Genomic DNA, 20,915 nt, shown 5'->3' with positions numbered 1-20,915 from the left:
GATAGACCTCTCCTCCATGAAGTCATCCAAACCCCTCTTAAAGCCATCCAGGTTGTTGGCCGTCACCACATCCTGTGGCAGAGAGTTCCACAAGTGGATCACGCGTTGTGTGAGACAGAGTGTAGGAGTACATATCACAAGAATGATATATAGAAAATGAATGTTATCAAATGAAGTGCAGTCATGCAGTCAAGGTTCCACAGGGATTTGGTGGGATTTTTTAATACATTATTGGTATTTTACATGTATGCCACATTTCAGCTGTACTACAATTCAGCTACTCTAGAGACAGAAGTTCCTATTTCTTTTCCTTTGCACTTCAGCAAAGCTCTTGGAGCAGGGGACAGACCTGGCTCTCCAGCTGTTGTTGAAGTACAATTATCATTCCCAGCCGGAAGCTGCATGGGGTGGCAGAGAGCGCATATAAAGACCTGCTCTCCTCTTTCTTAAAGATCCCTCTCCCTGTCCCCCCACCCCACCCCATAGCGCTGAACCAGTGCTTGAACTGCGGTTCATGCACGCCCTTAATGAACAAGCAACAAGAACCAAAGGAAGGACAACCAGGGCACTTTCCAGACTAGATTAGACCCTGCAACGGGGCCACGACACATCTCTGACGTGTGTTTCCATACTTCATGTGTCATGACACCACAATCCCAACAAGAGTGCCAGGGTGCTGTTCATATTTGAATGCCTTGTTTCGAATTTAATCACTGAGACTTAGTGCTATGACCTTGTTTATCCGGAGTAAAAAAGGTGTTGTTTTGGGGGGTTGGTTTCCGCGAGACTGCTCCCCCTTCAAGTTTTACGTTCTGAAAGTTATTTGCCTGAACGGAGCATTTTGCTGCTTTTGAGCAGCTAGTCTGGAAAGTGCCCAGGAGAAGAAAAAGTAGAAGAAAATATAAAGATCTGCTGGCTGCTGGTGGAGATGCACCTCTCTGGCTGTAGTTGTATCAGTAGATTTTCCTGCAATCTGCACCTAACTTTTGTGCAAGGAGGGGGTGCCTTTCCTTGTTTTTTTTAATGCAAAATAATATGCCTCACTGAATACAATGAGGATAATGCTGTTTAGGTCAGAAAATGTTGGCCTTAATCGTGCAATAGGCATATCGCCTAGTCTGGACTTTAATATGTGTATTTTGTTGCTCTCTGTATTGGATTCTGCTAGGTTTTATTTTGTTGTGTCTATCCTGCTGTCTTGTTGCCTTGTCTGTTGTATTTTCAGGAACTTTGCATTTTGTTTTGCTGTAAGCTGCTTTGGAGTTGTTAATCTTCATTCATTCATTCATTCATTCGATTTGTATACCACCCTTCCAAAAATGGCTCAGGGTGGTTTACACAGAGAAATAATAAATAAATAAGATGGATCCTTGTCCCCAAAGGGCTCACAATCTAAAAAGAAACGTAAGATGGACACCAGCAACAGTCACTGGAGGTACTGTGCTGGGGGTGGATAGGGCCAGTTACTCTCCCCCTGCTAAATAAAGATAATCAATACATTAAAAGGGGCCTCTTTGCCAAGTTAGCAGGGGTTAATTAAAAGGTGAGACGCAAGTGTTTAAAATAAATGTCTTGTCTGCCTGTTTTTTAGGTGACGAGCTGGAGTACATTCGGCCAAACCTTTACCGGAACATTGCACGGCAGCTAAACATTTCGCTTCACTCTGAAACCGTGGTGACTGATGCCTTTCTGGCAGTGGCAACTCAGATCTTCTCTTCAGGTGCTGTGCTATAATCCCCAGTGTGGGTGAGGGAAGGAGGGAAAGGAGAAAAAGAGACAAAGGAAGGTGTGTGTAAGCACAGGCATGTTTTAGGTGGGGTGGGGCCCACTTGACAAAGAATCCTGGCTGTAAGCAGTTTGGCAAAGCTTGTTGCACTAATGATTTAATACAAACACATGTACATTTTTCTTACCTTACACCTTGCCAGGTGGAGAGATGCTTCAGCCTCTCCCTGTCTCCCAGAAGGGAAATCTCTTTTGTTTTCAGTCTCTGGATTGCCTCATTCCCAGCAATTGCTTCCTTCATTGCAGTGCCTCTCTCAACTTCCTTCACTTTCTCAATCTGGCTCCTGGGAAGGATTATACTCCTGCCTACCATGGTACTCCCTTCAATCTAGTGTGCCTGCTTTGTGCAAAAACCAAATCTTGGAATTTGCTTGTGATCAAGAAATCTTGTCATTTGAGTCTTTTTAGCAGGGCTGTACAACTTTGACCCTCCTATAGATGCTGGACTACACCTCCCATCATATCTGACTATTGACTATTGGCTACTGTGGCTGGAGATGATGGGAGTTGTAGTCCAAAAACAGCTGGAGGGCCAAAGTTGTGCAGCCCTGCTTTTATGGGCAAGCATGAGCTAGGGATCTGATTTATGGGCTGGGATCTGATTTAACCATGGTTATGGATTTGTCACTTCATCTTTGACCCCAAAGTGCTATTGCAGATTTAACTTTATATGTTTTTTTGTTTTTTGTTTTAAAAAGAAAACACTCATTTGATAAGAGTGTGTAGTCTGGGTTGCAAAGTGAAACCTTTTAAATTGGGCCAACTTTCTTTGTTGAAAGAAACTGAATGTTCTGGAAACTCTCAGCACTTACTTCTTGGATAACAAGGTGTTAATTCTCCACGCACCTTTTCTGCAGTGGGCACTGGGGGAACCGCATGGCATAAGAGAAAGGGAAGTAAAATGTGTTCCGGTTAGGTGAGAAATCACTGTAGCTGGGGTTTTAGCAGCTAGATGGCTTCCAAACAGAGAGAAAATGTCACTGAAGAGCTCCTTCAGCAAAAAATTTGGAAATGACTGGCAAAGAAACCAAGCACCTGCTATTATTTACAAAACAAAAGAGCAGCTGCTTCTACTCTTTTGACTCTTTCTATTTTTTGCCTCTTTCTATTCAGCCTCAGATTTCTAGGAGTGGTCGGGCTGCTTTCTATTTTACTCCTCTCCCTAGGGATGAGCAGACCCCCTTAGGTCTACCCTGTTATTGTTCCAATTTTCCTTGGGCTCCATTCCTTTTGTGTTCCAAAGGTCAGAATGCCCGGAAGGGTGTTTGTGCATGTCCCCCTCCCAATGGGGCTGTGTCTCAGTGGCATGCAGAAGGTCCACCTAGGTTCAGTTCCTGGCATCTCCAGGTAAGGCTGAGAAAGGCTCCTGCCTGAAACCTTGGAGAGCCACTGCCGGTCAGTGTAGACAATACTGAGCTAGATAGACCAGAGGTCTGACTTGGTATAAGGCAGTTCCTTGTGTTCCTGGAATAATAATTAAAAAGCTAGACACACTCCACCCCTACCGTTTGTGATCCTTTGGGAAATGATTGGTTGGGGGTTTTTTGTTTTGTTTTTTAAACCCTCACTGAAATAAAAGAATACTGGACTCCAAAATTTTGAGTTCCGGTCCAGTCCAGTAAATAAATCTGGTAAAACGGAACCTTAAATCTGAGGCAGAATCTGGAAGAGGCAGATTTTGTAAGCATCCCTAGTAAGGCAAAAGCTCACTTTTAGGAGGAGGCGAATTGAACTACCATTGAACATGAGGGTCATGTTGGAAGGATAGTATTTCAGGATAGAAGGATAATACATTCAAAATGGTGAAGCAGGTCCTTCAACTTGGCTCCCCCAAACAGAAGTGTCTTTCAGGAGCCTTCAGATAAAACTCACACAACTGCAACTTAGATGAGATGCACCCATCATATAAAAAAATAACATGGCTAGCTACCCTTAAGACCTGTCTGACCTGGCTACAACTCAGAATTCCTTGTATGCTTGCTGCGAACAATGTGGTTGCAGTGGGAGAAGATCTTTTTTCTTTTTCTTTTTCTTTTTTATTGGTGGTGGGTGTTGTTGTTCCTTGTATTCTTGCTGCAAACAATGTGGTTGCAGTGGGAGTAGATCTGTTCCCTTTAGGCATCGGGGCTGGAACATTGCACAGGAATTGTTTTTCTTCCTTCCTTTCTAATAGAGCAGACAGTATCTGCCATGGTTATGCTGAAATCTCCCAGAGTTTGCAGTGCAAATTGGGTTGGAAGAACTGATGTGGCATATGGTAGAGATTGTGGTGGAGAGTTCGAGGTGTGTCTAATACACAGCTGACTCTTTAGATGACCAGTGTACAAAAATCCTTATTCCTTGATGTGGAGGGAGGGAGGGAGGGGCGCAGAAATGCAGGCAATCTCAACTTCACATCTCATATTGACTGTATGTGGGGTGTGGGAGTATGCTGGGTGGCCCCACGTTCTGACCTCCACATAATGGGCCTCAGGTGAGAAGGGCCTGTATGCACAGAGGACCTGGAGATTGTGGTGCACATATTTGGGAGTCTTGCTCTGAATGCAGGGAAACTGGAGGTGGGCCAGCATCTGAACATAAGAACAGCCTTGCTGGATCAGGCCCAAGACCAATGGTCACTCTAATTTTTTTCATCTCTGTGTGGAATGAGTTTTGTTAGGAACATAGGAAACTGCCATATGCTGAGTCAGACCATTGGTCTAGCTAGCTCAGTATTGTCTTCACAGACTTGCAGTGGCTTCTCCAAGGTTGCAGGCAGGAATCTCTCTTAGCCCTATCTTGGAGAAGCCAAGGAGGGAACTTGAAACCTTCTGCTCTTCCCAGAGCGGCTTCATCCCCTGAGGGGAAGATCTTGCAGTGCTCACACATCAAGTCTCCCATTCATATGCAACCAGGGCAGACCCTGCTTAGCTATGGGGACAAGTCATGCTTGCTACCACAAGACCAGCTCTCCTCTCCTTCTGCGTGGCAAGGCACTGTGTGCGTGCATGCATTCAGAGTGGGCCCTTACTAATTCAACCTGAGTGGGATCTAAAACTAACTGAGCGGACATCAGGAAACTTGTGAGCGTGCCTTAGCAGGAACTGTGTCCAAGGCCCATCTAGTCCAGCGTCCTTCTTCAAACAGTAGCCCACCAGATGTCTCTGGGAAGTTGAAAGCAAGAGCTGAGGGCATACCCTCTCTCCCCTATTTGCAATCCTGCATCCCCTCCAAATGTTTTCTCAATGCATGGAGCCACAGGTGAGAGCAGGGTGCCTCCTGTGACCTTTGTGGAACTCAGTGGTTGCTGGGGCCTTCCTATGTTTTTCATGGAACTGGCAAAACCTTTATGTGTGGGGGGAGAATGTTCCTTTCTCATCCCACACATCAGGAGCAAAAAACAAACAAAATCCTATATAGGACTCTGAAGTGTGCCCCATGTCTTGAAAGATTGACTCAGTTTGTACATTCATGCAGTTAGTTACCCCTCTGCTGGTAGGCACTGAAAACTATAATGTCTGGTATGCAAGGAAGTACCCCTTGGGTGCTGCCACTCTTTCATATAGATCAATACACCTCCATTTGCTGAGCTAGTGGGGGGCTGTTCCACAGAACTCTTGCCATCTGCTATGCAGTTCAGAGCTGTCCGCTGAATGTGTTGCAGAAGAAATGGAAGAGCTGGTCTTGTGGTAGCAAGCATGACCTGTCCCCTTAAGCTAAGCAGGATCTGCCCTGGCTGCATACAAAAGGGAGACTAGAAGTGTGAGCGCTGTAAGATATTCCCCTTAGGGGATGGAGCCGCTCTGGGAAGAGCATCTAGGCTCCAAGTTCCTTCCCTGGCATCTCCAAGATAGGGCTGAGAGAGAGTCCTGCCTGCAACCTTGGAGAAGCTGCTGCTAGTCTGTGTAGACAATATTGAGCGATGTGGACCTATGGTCTGACTCAGTATATGGCAGCTTCCTATGTTCCTATGTTCTAGATGGAACACTCTGACTCAAGCTTCTTTTCCATCCTCTCCTGTGAAATTCACCAGCTCCTAAATATGACTAGTTTTTGCCCTCTCACTTGTGACTCAAATGACCCATGTCAGGCTGTTAAGAAGAGCAAGGCAGAGCTGATGTAGTTCTCCTGAGGATAGTTTGGGGCTTTTTTCTTTCTTTCTTTTCTTTTTGGCAAGCAACAGTTAGCAGGCTTAATGTTAAAGTTAAAAAAATAAAGGCTGGCTGTGCCTCGGCCAGACATTCCACTCTTTGAAAAATCAAGGTCAGTTTCTACAATAAGGGACAGAAAGCAGCTGCAAGGAGTGTCTTTAGGAATCACTCTTTCATGTTTAAAGTTCTGCACTAGGACAATTCTTGACTGGGGTCAGGGGGTGCAGAAGATGTTCTTCCAAAAATGGTTGTACAGGAGAACTTGCAGGGGGTCATCATAATTGCTGAGGTGATATTTGAGGGCTACTTTAGATTACATAAGAACAGCTCTGCTGGATCAGGCCCAAGGCCCTTCTGGTCCAGCATCCTGTTTCGCACAGTGGTCCACCGGATGCCCCTGGGAAGCCCGCAGGCAACAGCTGAGGACATGCCCTCTCTCCTGCTGTTGCTCCCCTGCAACTGGTATTTAGAGGCTTCCTGCCTCTGAGGCTGGAGGCGACCTATAGCCCTCCAGACTAGGTATGTTTGAACTCTATAGGTAGACTAGGTATGTTTACACTCTGATACACAGCTGGGCACAAGATACATGTGTGTTGTGTGACAAAGTGTCCATGAATGCATTATCTATTTTCTGGCGTTTGCCAAATACATGGGAGCAGTAGGTGCCCAATTCTTCTGAGTGCTATCTGGGGAACACCTCCAGCTTGAGCCTGATGAACTCAGTTTGGCATGTAATGGCAGGGAACTGTAGCTAGTCATTCTGTAAAAGGAGGGTCCACCACTCAGGTATTATAGTCTTATTCTAGAATTCGGCAATGGAGTCTCCAGATGCTTTGAAATGTATACTTTCTTCCCCATCCTGGACCCAAACCCATGGCCTACAAGTTACTTCTAGCTGACTTCCTGCCCTCTTGCCCCTTTGAAGTACAGTCTCTTGTCCCCCTGCTGCAAAACACATAGGTACATCTACTGGAATACAATCGTACAAATCTTATCCATGTATGCCAGTTGAATTTATTTGCATACCTTGCTGAATTTGAAATTTCTGAATGTGGAATGTGAATATTTCACTGGGGAAAATATCCTGGGTCATTTTGTCCTGCTTGTTTACTCCTGGGTGCCTAGTTCATGAGCACTATGACGTACCTGCGCTCTATACTGTTTAAATATAGACCTGTATTCCCATATTCATTCATTCATTCATTCATTCATTCATTCATTCATTCATTCATTCATTCGATTTCTATACTGCCCTTCCAAAAATGGCTCAGGGTGGTTTACACAGAGAAATAACAAACAAATAAGATGGCTCCCTGTCCCCGAAGGGCTCACAATCTAAAAAGAAACATGATAGACACCAGCAACAGTCACTGGAGGTACTGTGCTGGGAGTGGACAGGGCCAGTTACTCTCTCCCTGCTAAATAAAGAGAATCACCACGTTAAAAGGTGCCTCTTTGCTAAGTTAGCAGGGGTATGTCTGTGTCACACCACAGTCATTCACACTTTCAGCATTTAAGACTGTTTTACCACTTGCTAGCTAGATTGGGCCAGATTGTAAATTATGAAGAGCAGTTGTTGTGCCTTCAGGCTCCAGCTGTGTGCTCATCTCTCTGCAAAGAGGATGTTACAGCTCTGTCTCTAATAACACATTCCCTATTCTGCCAAGTTGGGTTGCCAGGTCCTCACCAGGAGATGGTAAAGGTAAAGTGTGCTGTCGTCGTCGAGTCAGTGTCGACTCCTGGTACCTATCCCTTTAAATGTTATAAAGCACTGAATGAGTTGCAGCTATAGTGCCTTCTGCTCTGTGGTTTCTTACAGTCCTCACACCTAGCCTTCTTTACTGCCTGTTTTGCCCAAAGCAGGACTCCACTTTTGCCCCATAGCAGGAAGGGAGATGGTGGAATGATGGAATGGCGAGGCAGCTGGGGAGAGAGCACAGCAGCTGAGCACAGCAGCTCAATGCCCAGGGAGCATTTCAGTGTGTAGGCACCATCTCTGGGTGAGGAGCTGGCAACCCTACAGTCAGGCTCAAGACTGAAGAATAGAAGGTACCATCTTCCACAACTCCATCAACAAACATTCTTAATATACTGTGTATATTTCAATCCTGTGCATGTTTACTCATAAGTAAGTCTAGTTGTGCTCAATGAGGCTTACTCCCAGGTAAGTGTGCATAGGGTTGCAGCCTCAAACACCCTTATATTTAAAGAGTAGGGATCATTCAAGTGTGGCAGTTAGATTGCTTTTCTTTTTTTGCCTCTTTCAAGGTATATCAAGTGCACCAAATTGTGATTCAAAACCACCCTGATGATTTTGTCTACAAAGCCAGGAGTGGCGGCAATTCTTTTCCTGTGTTTGTACTATAAAATCTTGACTACTGGGCTTTATCTAAAGTTCTCAGTTTAAAGTCTGTGGGAGCTGCCTGCTTTGGAGTCCACCAACTTTGGGAAAGGTGTTTGCTCGGTTTCTGTTTAGTCTGGACAGTCCTAAACAAGCAGTCTGGCGTGTTTGGGACTGTCCAGACTAAACGCGGAATAATCATTGAGTGAAAGAGCAAGTAAAAAAATGGAAAACGTGCCCTTGGGCCAGATAAATGAGGCTTTCATCCCCCCTAGAAACCAATACCCTGAGATGTTGCTTCCCTGCAATAGCTGGAAGTGGAATTAACATGGACGTTCTATGTAGTATTTGCATACAGTGCTATTGTCAGGCAACTGAGCTGTGGGCAGCCGCCATTAGGGGGCACAAGACCAAAACTGGGACTGAGGGATCCAGGATCACAGTCAGGTGCCAGAAGAGTCAAGACAGGAGCCAAGAGCTAACAACACACCAAACTGAGGTGTCACCAGCAGTGTTGTCTCTAATTTTTTTGATCTGTGTACGGAATGAGTCTTGTTCTGGGTGGCGGTATTAAGGCAGTGTGTGCAGACATGCATTCAAAATGGGGCCTTCCTAGTTCAACCCGAGTGGGATCTAAAACTAACTGAGCGGACATCAAAAAACTTGTGGGAGCACTGGTCACTAGGATCCAGAGGGTCAGACATCAGTAAGGAAGGGCCAAGGCTCACACCGAGCAGACCATCGAGAGCAAGAATAAGGCAATGCACCAGCACAATAAGACCTTGATCCTGAGGCAATAACTACTTCAGACAAGAAGCTACATACTCTTCCTGTCCGCAGAAAAGCCAGTAACAGGACACACAGAGCCCTTGAACTCAGAAGCCATAACAGGTCACCATGGGGTAGTGGTGAGCAGAGTTCCTGTCTCAGGAAACTCTGACAGCTATATTACCCACCAGTGCTCTTCCCCATGACCAGGATCCTTCTATAATGTTACAGGTCCTTCTCAGCAAAGGCTCCAGGCAACTTCAGTTTCTTGTTTGCAGGTTCAGCCCATTTTGTTCTTTCTTGAGCATGGCTGGGGATTAGTGATGAATAGCCTGTTCATTGCTCCTTGAATAGTCTCTCTTGGTTGACCCAGTGTTAGTTTCTGTTCCCAAAGAAGGAAGGAGACTTCAACTACCGATTTCTTCTCAGCATTTTTTCTTTTTCAGTAACAAAACAGAGTAATGTGAGGAAACCAGCAGTTCAAGCTCTCCCTTTTCCATGGGACCAGAAAGTAGCAATTCAGAGATACTATTCAAAGAGTATTTAATAACAGGCTGTTTATCATTATTTCTCCAGCTGGAATCAGTAGGAAGCAATAACATGCACTGAACCTGCAAATAGGATGCAGGGGGTGGGGCCATAGCCAGAGGCGCTATTAACCCTGTACCTTGGGGCCCTGGGCCATGGCCTCCAAGGTTTGGGGGGGCTCTCCAAATGAGTGGCCACTTGGCCTATCAATCTGGCCCTGCAGCAGCCCTTGAAAACTGCGAGGTATGCCTGCACAGTTTGAATAGATCGTCGCAAGCCTGTGATGTCATGGGCTTGCAACGATCTATTTGAACTGAGCAGGTGCGCCTTGCAGTTTTCAAGGGTCGCTGGGCTGGACAGACAGGCCCAGTGGCCGCTCTGCCCACCGCCACGGGGGAGTGGGGAGGCCCGCTCAGCCCGCCCCCCCCCGCCATGCACATTGAGGCTAAAATTTCAGAGAAGCCGTGGTGTGGCGGGGCCTTGCGGCAGGGGTGGTCTGGGCATCAAAATCGCTTAGGTGCGCCACTGGCCATAGCTCAGAGCATCTGTTCTGCATGCACAAGGTCCCAGGTTCAATCCCTGGCATCTACAGGTAGGGCTGGAAAAGACCCCTGCCTGCAATCTTGAAGAGCGGCTGTCCAATCAGTATAGACAGAAACTGAGCTATATGGTTTTACTGGGTATAAGGCAGCTTCCTATGTTCCAATGATGTGTGTAATTAGAAGGCATAGAAGTCTTGAAAGGCCGTGGCTGTGCTGTCTCCAATGGATAGACTCCTGCCACAATTGTATTTTATTGTGAAAAACATACCACTAATCAGAACTGAAAAAAGGACAACATAGACAACAATGGACTGCAACCATCTGACAATGAAATTGTCTGGGGAAAATGAGTGAACAAAGGATGGCCATTCTAGAGAAAGGGGCTAGTGTCGAAGCAACCAAGAGCCCTTCCTGTCTTGGGTCAAAGTGAAAATTGCTTGAAACCTCCTTTGTGGCCACCTGAGAAGAGAACTCCTTCCTTCTAGCCCTTTGCCAAATGAAAACTTTGTCATAGAATACTTGATCTAGGAGGCTCTGCCTCTTCATTTCTTACTATCTGTAGCAGACAATATTGAAGCACACTGTAGTAGCCCGATTCTGACATTATGCTATACGAGTGTACAGATGTCTGTACATTCATACATGTGTTAGTGTGAATGACTGCACCTCTGTTCATTTTAAAAGTGACCCTGGACACAGGCCTTTCAAATGCATGGTACAGATAGGAAGTGTACTTCTGTACCTGTGTTCAGCATAACTTGTGAAGGACTGTACCTGTGTACAGTCATACAGGTGCTGAACCTAATGTGTGAATGGGCCTTGTGTGTGCTTTGTTTTTGTATGATGTTGGTTCCATTCTCTCCACCGCCACCCCACCCGCCCCCAAGCTGCTGTCATTGCAATGCGGCTAATCAAAAGGTTGTTGGAGGCCTGAATGGAAAGCTGCGTAGCTTTGATTGCCGAGTGGGCAGCTTTATTTTGGGAGCCAAGCGAAGTGTGGTTTTTGTAGCGTGGAGACTGACCAGACACTTACCCCTCTGTGACTTCCTGGAGGCTTTCCAGTGGCTGGGAGGCTGATGCAGGCCCCATTCCCGTTTTGTTCTCTCCCTCCTGTGGTGCTCGGTATTTACATACCTCAGCTCCACAGCTGGCTTCCATCTGGCTGCTTTAAAAAAAAAAGATCTCAGCAGACTGCTTGCCAGCTTGGGAGAGGGGGAGGCGGAGGGAGGGAGGGAGGGAGGGAGTGTGTATTAAATTCAGCTCTATGGTCCAGTCCCCTGGAAGCTTTTCACATGGGGGCTTTTGAAGCCCTCTAACGCTCATCTCCTCTGGAATGGAGGGTGTGTGTTCACATATCTTCTAGATTTACCCCAAAGTTCCTGCGAGTTATCAGGAAGCAGTTCACACACAATTTGTGTTTTTCACTGTGCATTAGAGTGTAACCCGATTTATATCTGGAGTTAAAAAAAAACACCCCACGGTTTGTGTCAGTTTTTTGGGACAACTTTGAGTTCACAGTAAAGCCTCCCCGTAAACTTGCTGTAAAACCTGCTGTGCATAAAAGTCCCTGCTGGTTTCTCTCTGGACTGGTTTCTCATTTGCCTGCATTTATTAGTATGACACACACATCAAGATAAAGAAGTTATGGCCTTCTTGAGCAACCTAAAAAGAATGGGTTGCTTTTGTCTTGTTGGAATATGATCAGCAGCATTATCATTAGATGCAGATGGTTTCTTGCAGCATGTGGGTGGGCAAGAGGGAGGCAAAGGAACAAGCAGTCTGCCTATATTTCATCTGTGAGCTCCCACGTCCTGGTCAGACACAGCCCAGATCTTGTGCTCTGAAATTATAGAAGGTGAAGAAAAGATGCAAACTAGCATGATACAGTTGGCATAAGCAGAGTGGGAAATTGCTTTGACTCTCTTAATTTCCATGGTTAGCCTGATCCATTCTGATTCTTAAAGAATGCATCCCAGGAAAGTGGGTCAAAAGCCAGGCCGGAGAGCAAATATTAAGAGATGAGGGATGTCAAGACTGTTTTACTGGACTGTGTAATGTCAGGCTGAACAGAGGAGGTAGTTCAGCATCGTAGTCTATTAGAACTCTGCTGTCCCCTAATCTCTTTGTACCTAGTATGATTTCTGGTCTCTCTTGTAGGATGCATTTTTGGAGAATCAAGAATGTGGGGCCATGTAGAATCTGATGTGATATGAGCAACAGAATCTGGGCACTGCAGCTGGTCTCCCAGCTAATGGGGTCCATTCCATTAGCTGGGAAACCAGACAACAGAGTCTGCCTAATATGTAACATCATAAACTTATTTTTATTTATTTAAGAAATTATACCCCATCTGTTGACTTTAAAAAGCCCTCAGAGTTACGATGATGCCTTCAAAGAAATTAATAAAAGTAATTAAATAAACCACACGCCACAGCATAATAAACAGACCACAGCATAATAAAAACAGACAAAGCAATAACCACAAAGCAGCCACTAAAACAAAATAAAATGCAATTTTTAAAAGGGATTCTAAAAAATATTGACAGCCGAAGTTAGCAGGGCTGACTTTACCTGGAGCCTGAATGATAACAGTGAGAGTGCCTGGTGAACGTATCTAGGGAGCAGATTCTGTCGTTTGGGCACCACCACACAGAAATGCCATTCCTTGGGAACTGCCCACCTAACCTCAAAAGGTAGAAGCACACAGAGAATGACTTGTGCAGATGACCTCAGTTGGCACACAGGTTCATGTGGGAGAAGGCAGTCTTTCAGATAGCCACATCTCAGGCGACTGGGTAGTGCAGTCACTGAGGCTGTTCTCATGAGCAGCCAAGACCGGGCTAAGGCAGCCAAGCTCAGACTCAGCTGCCCGTGAGAACCACTGGGATCCACGTGGATCCTGGTGGCACTTCAGCAGCAAACCTGCCAAAGAAACCCTCCAGTTAGCCTAACTGCTCATGTGCAAGGGTGCCGGCACAGAAGCAGGCTCCTGGCTATTGCTGGGGAGATCCCCACAATGCACTGCACACTCATGTGGTGCATTGTGGGATTTCTGAGGGCCAGGATGACACGTCCCGACCCCTGCAGCTTGGCGCTGCCTGTGGCAGCCACAGACCATCTGAGCACACAATTTGCGTGCCCATTAGCTCTCCAAGGATTGTCTGTGGGGAAGGAGAGCTTCTTCTGTCTTCTCCACTGCCCATCCTCAAGCCTCCTCGCTTAATCGTGAGAATAGGCTCATTGTACCCCTTTCACCCTTTTGCTTATTCACCTATCTAGACATGGTTAGCCTGCCTTCCAAAGCGATCAAGGCTTATGAGATCACTATGTATCTGTGTCCCCACCTCTAATAATGGTTGCATTTATAGTCTGATCCACCATCTTGGTTCAAGATGGCAGCCACTCAAAATATAGGCAACATCTCATGCATTGACAGGTTGATACAAACCAAATTCACAGCACATGAGAGGAGGTCCTACGTTAAGAATCAACATGTTAAATTTTTTAAAAAGGTAAGTTCCATTAGTTGTACTACTTGGTTAATAAAATGATGCCAAGAACAAGAGAAGGATTCTGGGAGAGCTCCTCCTCTTCGGTCTTTTGTTCACCCCTGCTTTACAACATAAAGTGGCTAGGCTCTTAACCAGGAAGAAGGTTATATTACTAAAATGTGGGTAAAGAAGTTAGCAAGACCAAATATACACAAGTGTAGGGATTCCCAACCTTGGGTCCCTAGAAGTTGTTGGACTACCACACCCATCATCTCTAACCAAAATAGCTTTTGATCATTGTGGCTGAGGATGATGGGAGTTGTAGTTCAGCAACACTTGGAGACCAACAGTTGGAAACCCTTGTACTAGAAGATAAGATTTCACAGTGCTTGAAGGTGGAACTGTCATTTTGCCATTTGCTTTGATGAGGAATATCCTGTGCTGAATAATAGGTCTGTGGGAAACTTGAAGAGGCTCTGAGCCATGCCTGTGAGCCTCTAGGAATCTTTGCTTCTGTCCTCCTTCCATTCTTTTTTTCCAAGTGAAAAACTTAATGTTTAAAGGCTAGCTGCTACTGCAAGCAATTTCTCCCCCAGTGGAATGGCCAAACTTCTCCCTGCTGTATATCTAACATAACCAGATGGGTTTAGTCTTGGTATGTGGTTCTGTAAATTGAACTGTAATTTAACCAAGTGTCAGTTACGCCTTAGAGACGCTCAGGAATATGTGCCCAATGTTGGAAGTGAAAGACTATGCACTGTCTTTTGTCTCAAAGACAGTGGAGGACAGACTAGTGAGTCAGAGGGCCAAGACATTGGTCATCCCTTCTCTACGGCTCTGACACTATCCCTTTGGAATCTAGATTGCTAATCTTAGGGACTTCCTTCCTTCCAGCCACTTCCTTCCTCTTTTCTCTCCCTGTTCCTTCTACCTTGCAACATGCAAGCTCCTCTCCCCTGCACCATGTGTGCAGAGATGCAGAATCCATCTGCATCCAGCTAGCTAGCTAGATTAGAGATCTCAACTCCTCACTTTCCTATCTAGAATGGAGTTCTTTAATAAATGCCATATATATTGATTTGAAACTATGAACTGGCTCCAGTTTACTTTACTCTCAGCAAGCATACACGCATGCCTACTAAATTCCACTGTGTTGTGCCTCTGTGCACTCTGCTATAATGAAAGAGGGATTCTTTTACCAGAGAGAATTCCCAACACCCAAATCCGGTGAGAGGTGAGAGAAAGGGAGGAGGCAATGAAGGGGAAAACCTAAGGGTGTGCATGAACAGAGTTGTAAGTTTTGGGTGGTATAAAAATATACTAAATAAATAAACTGCAGTTTGAGCACTGGTTTGGCATGGGTGCCATTTGCGTGGTCAGCATAGTGTTGCTGACCATGTAAATAGCGCCGTGCATGCATGGACGCTATGTGTGTGCTGCCGGGGGAAACTTGGGATGAGCACCACCCCAGCAGGAACCTGCATGGGGTGGCGGAGAGCAGCTAAAGACTTGCTCTGCTCTTTCTTAAAGCTCCTGCTCCCCTACCAGTGGTGCTGAACCAGTGCTTGAACCGTGGTTCATGCACACCCTTAGGAAAACTCCCCCAGTATGCATAAGGCCAGATCTCTAGGTATAAATCAATGTCACAGAATTATGCCTGGGTATGAATCAAAATTTGGCACAAAGATGACAGTGAAAAGGTTCATTATAGAAATTTGTTTTTAATTGAGAGCTATCATAATATATTAATATAATACAATAAACTTTATTTGTTACCACAACAAATTGTTCTCTGGGAACTAAATATCTCTCCTATGAACAAACAGTGGCTCTGATCCGGATGACTCTGAGCTAGTCACTTATCTCTCAACCTAACCTACCTCACAGGGTTATTTTGAGGATTAACATAAGCCATGTTTACCACTCTGAGCTCCTCGGAGGAAGAGCGGGATATAAATGCAAAAATACATAAATAAACTGTGTACACTGTGCACAGTTCCTGAATGCCTGTACAGTGGTCCCTCAACTTACGTAGTTAATCCGTTCCGAACGGACGTTCGTAAGTCGAAATTTTCGTAGGTCGAAAAGCGCACCCACGGAGGTCTGGAAACACTCGTAAGTCGAGGAAACCGCATCTAAAAATTCGTAAGTCGAGGAAGCCAAATCTAAACCGCCAACTACTTCCAGTCTTTTTTGGCGTTCGTAAGTCGAAAATGTTGGTTGTCGAGTAGTTCGTAGGTCAAGGGACTACTGTATAGGGCTTTGGTCACAACTGAATTTGTCCCATTGGTTTCAGTGGGGTTTGGTCACAAACTGGATTGGGGCAAAGTATGCAGCAACATAGATCAGATTGTCTTGTGGTTTGTAGGATTCCTTGGCTTCTCTCTCAACCCCTGTAGAGCAAAAAGGCACCTTTTGAAGTGGTGACTCATATTTAGCAGAGGAAGAGCAACCGGCCCCATCCAACCCCAACACAGCACCCCTCCATTGGTGGTTGTTGGCGTTTGTTTCTGTTTAGCTTGTGAGCCCGTGGGGGACTGGGAACCATCTTATCATTTCCACCCCCCCACCCATGTTAACTGCTTTGATAACTTCTTGTTGAGAAGCAGTATATACATATTTGCAATAATAACCTCTCTGACTCTTGAATAAACACATAACAACAGTTCAAAAGGACAGGCCAATTGTTATCCTTTCTCTAAAACTAGAAAGCACTGGATGCCTTAAGGAAGAATGTATGTGTGCAGGGAACACTGAGAAAGTTCTTTAGTCCCCTGCTGATTATTCTGAGTTCACAGCAGTTTTGTTTTGGTTCATCTTGTTTGGCAAGAGGATGTGTTTCTTTATCCTCCTCAATAACCAGTTAACATTCAAAGGTTTTTGAACCTCAGCTGAGCAATTGTGTTCATGGACACCAGGCTGCATTCCAAGGACTCTGTTAGGAATAGTGCTTGTTATTTGTTTAGAACTTGTTCTGCATGTCTGGAGTGCCTTGAGTATTGTACCGAGTGGTCAGTCTGTGTTCTCTCTTCACTTTTTGAAAGATTCATCGTCTTCTATTTCCTGTGCAACATAGTGGAAGAGTCTCCTTCAGTTTCCTTAGAGTCTAAAAGGAATGCATAATGCAGGCAAGGAAGATGTACAAGCTACAGTGCATCAAAGGAATGCCACAAGAAGGAGAGCGTCAAACACTTTCAAAAAGAAGTTTAATCTTCTCTAATCCAAGAATACACACACAGAGGAAGTTATGCAGGGAAGTTATGGCTTCTAGCTGAGAAGGCATCTGAGTTTGTATTGTATCAAAAATATTGCTGCAAAGGGTTATAATTGGGAAGCCTGGCATGAACGTTCTTCAGGCATTGTAACAAAAACTTGTGAGTCTGTGTTTGTGTCTGCTCGTGAGATTCAAAACAAAGGGCTGCATGTTAACCGCCTTCAAAAAATCAAAATAAACCCTTGATGTACGTGGGTGTCAAGTGGCAACAGTGTGAGTATAATTTTCCTATAAGCAGACTTTTTTTAGTATAATCACAGCAGCTCCTTTCTCCAGCTCATTTGGGCTGCAAGGGCAAAGCAGGAAAGCTCCCTCAATAACTAGGGTGTAAACAGCTGTTCATGGCCCAGTATTCTCCATTTTCCATCTTAAATACGTTGGCAAAAATACGCTTGCTTGTTTTCGGAGTGCCAAACGAGACATTATTTGGGAGTTCTGTGATTAGAGCTCCTGACTTTGGGCAGGGGGGAGCAGCCATGGGAGTGGGGTTGGATTGGGGCTGTGATGTGTGTGAGGGTTAACCCCTCCCTGTATGCTCTGGTCCCAATCAAACTCAGGTCCCTGAAGCTGTTGTTAAATGCAGAGGGGGAAACTATGGCTTATAGCAGCTATGGGGAGATTATTTAAGTTGTGGATCTGGAATGAGGGCAAAATGTTCAGCTCCCCACCCCCCTATGGTCCTGATCTAGTTCTCTCCCCCTCAGTCCCTGCAGTTATTATTTTTTAAAAATATGTTTTGGGTTCCAGTTAGGAGATTCCCATGTCAGGTCTAGTTTGGTCCTGAGTTGTAGCATCCTTCCATCCCTGATGGATATGCAGGTTATTTTCTGTGTGTGTGAGTGTGCATGCGCATGTATGTGCTGTTGGCATGAACTACTACTTTAAAAAACTACTTTAAAAAAGCCTCCCTCTGGGTGGGATGCTCAGTTTCTGACTGTGTCTTGTCTGCACTGAAGAGCTCTATTGGGGTGGCCTATCAGTTGGCCAGCTCTGATACCATAGTGGGGGAATCACTTAAGAGTAGCTATAACCCAAAGACATATGTCTGGAATAGTACACACACCCCACCCCGCAAAGGACCTTCCTAGCATGTCATAGCCCCGGAAACTCAGTTATAGGCAAGATTAGCTGGCTGATCAGCATACTACCCAGCCCTGCATACTGATCCCTGCAGTTTGTCCAACTCAGTTGGGTGTAGGCAGGACCTCTGAGAGCGGGTTTGGGCCCCCACCAAAAGGCTCCCACCACCACCGCGAGCCCCCCCCCCACTGCCGCTGCCGCCACGAGGCCAAACCACCCATCTCTACAATAATTCTAGCTTCAATGTGGGCAGCTGGGGGGTGAGCTGAGCACCTCCCTGGTGGAGACGGCAGTAGGCATCAACACTCCATTCAAACTGCGCAGGCACGTTGGAGTGCCTCACAGTTCTCAAGGGCCACTGGACTGGACGGTCAGGTTCGGCGGCTGCTCCCACTCCGCCTGCCGCCACTGGTGTGTGCTTGGCTCACCACCACCCCACTCCCGGTCACACACAAGGAGGCTAGAATTTAAAGATCGGCGGTTTGGCCTCGCCGTGGCGGCAGGGCGAGTGCAGCGTGGTGGCAGGGGGACAACATATGCAACATAGTCAGGTCCCAGGCCACCTTCCAGACCGCTGGGCCCCAGTAATTTGTACCGGCTCCCCCCACCCCGTCAGCCCTGGGTGTAGGACACCTCAATCCACTCTCCTTTACCTTGGCAATGGCATCATCCTGCCCTGACTAAGGTGATATGAAAAATTATGAAGTTTATAGGGACGCACACATAATTTGGTTAAAATTGGTTAGGCAGTCCACAAGTTAACCCACTTGTGCCTCAAATGTCCATGCGTCCACCATCTTGAATTGGGGTGGATGACATCATCACAAACAATGCTCTTCCAAAACCTGAAGCCATTCTGGGTTCTGTGGTCCTCTGTATGCCAACCCCCCTTGTACAAGTAAGACACAGTCGCCTTCTGTGGAGCTGCCCATGTCTGAAATATGCAAGAGATCATTCACTGCTTCTGGCATGGCTGATGCCCATTGGTGACTACTCATTGGCCTATGTGGTTGAGCTAGCCCTGCATATAGCATTCCACAGAGAGCATAGGAAGTGTTCTGGGGAAAGATGCATTCCTGAAATACAAATGAACTCAGCAGGGGAAGCCAGGCATGTGAACTATGCAGTTTGTGCTGGTCCAGAATCAGTGAACTACTACAGGGACCAGTGCAGGCTGAAGCTATTTATATTTGGACTTCAAGGATCAAAAAGTGCCAAAATAGTGTTATCCATTCTCAAAACTGTGGCCACATGGGTGTCTCTTTAGTCAGCAAGTGTGTACTGTGGGAAATCTGCTCACGGGAAAAGTATGGAGTGGTGTCATGTACCATTGCATTATAGCTCTGTCTCTGTAACATGAACACAACACATGTTTTCTGACTATGCACTAGATGCATGTGTTTGGATACATTTAGAACACTTTCAGATACTGGATGACAATTTATTACTCTGCAGTACAATAAACACCAATCTAATGCTAGTTTTATCTTCAGTGTTAATTCCTCGTGCAAGAAGGCTATACTCTCCCTTCCTTTTTTTTAATGCAAATATATAACTCAGACATTTAAATTTACAAAATTTATAAGCAAGAATATGGAAGAAAAAGTGGAGTGGTATTAACTACAGCTTTAATTCACTTTCCATCTCTAGTCCTCCCAGAGATCATGGGATAGTGTACAAATCTGCCAAAAATATACATAGCTGATTCTAGTCAATACAGTATGGAATTCTCAGTGGTGGCTAAGAAATATAGATTGCATCCTGGGATAGCATCAATAAATGTCCTTGGGAGTAAGTTTAAAGCCAGATTAAAAATGAATACCCATAATCATAAAAGGTATGCTGCTGAAATAACAAAGTTTACATTTGAAATAATCAGATAGTCAGTTTGGCTCAGACTGACTAGAAGGGGGTTGATTGTGTGTTGTCCTTTAGCCTCAGATTTGGATCTATTGTTCTAGAGCAGGAGTTCTCAATTTTGGGCCCCCAGATGTTGTTGGACTACAACTCCCATCATCCCCAGCCACACTAGCCATGGGGAGCTGTATTCCAGCAACATCTGGAGACCCAAGGTTGAAACCCTTTCCTCTAGAGCAGGGGTAGACAACCATAGCTATGATGGAGCTGTAGTCAGCTGGAGAAATCCTGGTTGGGATGGGAACCACTGCTCTAGAGCAGGGATTCTCAATGTTGGGTCCCCAGATGTTATTGGACTTCAACTCTCATAATCCCCAACCAAAGTTCGCTGGGGCTGGGGATCATGGGAGTTGAAGTCCAATAACATTTGGGGACTCAACGTTGAGAATCCCTGCTCTAGAGTAACCTATTAATTGCTCTACTATTATTTGGTCTGTTGCTGGAAAGGACTTACTCGTGATTTCGACTACTTGGTCTTGTGGTAGCAAGCATGACTTGTCCCCTTAGCTAAGCAGGATCCACCCTGGTTGCCTATGACTGGGAGACTAGAAGTATGAGAAGTATTTTCCCCTCAGGGGATGGAGCCGCTCTGGGAAGAGCAGAAGGTTTCAAGTTCCCTCCCTGGCTTCTCCAAGATAGGACTGAGAGAGATTCCTGCCTGAAACCATGGAGAAGCCGCTGCCAGTCTGTGAAGATAATACAGAGCTAGATAGACCAATGGTCTGACTCAGTATATGGCAGCTTCCTATGTTCCTAACAAAATCAGAGGTTAGAAGGACCACTTTAAGTGAGACTGGCCATTGCTAGTAAGTATGTGTGTGTGAGTGTGAGTGTGTGTGAGTGTGTGTGTGCGTCGAGCTTCCATCTGAGCAGTGACTGCAGGACAGAAAACTGCTGCCATGCAGGGCGTCAGCTGTATAAATGGCACCAAACATCATTTCACAACTGTTCTATAATGAATTGAATATTGTTGTTTATGTCATCTGCAGACATGGGTCTGGCTACCTGGAAGCAATTTACTTGCATATAAACAGCACAATTGGACACAGATGGGCTTTC

The 20,915-nt window shown here is 45.6% G+C and overlaps 1 protein-coding gene across 2 annotated transcripts in view; it reads left to right on the top strand.

The window, feature by feature from the left end:
- Positions 1 to 20,915, top strand: part of BOK (BCL2 family apoptosis regulator BOK) — a 45,959-nt gene that overhangs the window by 21,831 nt on the left and 3,213 nt on the right. The window contains exon 3 of one of the 2 annotated variants that reach the window (XM_053313053.1): positions 1,592 to 1,720. The exons of the other annotated variant lie outside the window; for it this stretch is intronic. Within the exon in view, the coding sequence (XP_053169028.1) occupies positions 1,592 to 1,720 (129 nt within the window). The remainder of the gene's footprint in view (positions 1 to 1,591; positions 1,721 to 20,915) is intronic. 2 annotated transcript variants of the gene reach the window in all.

Source organism: Hemicordylus capensis, chromosome 3 (genome assembly GCF_027244095.1).
Source record: "Hemicordylus capensis ecotype Gifberg chromosome 3, rHemCap1.1.pri, whole genome shotgun sequence".
Taxonomy (NCBI): Eukaryota; Metazoa; Chordata; class Lepidosauria; order Squamata; family Cordylidae; genus Hemicordylus; species Hemicordylus capensis.
Note: the sequence above shows the minus strand (reverse complement) of the source record. Positions and strands in the feature narration are given on the sequence as shown.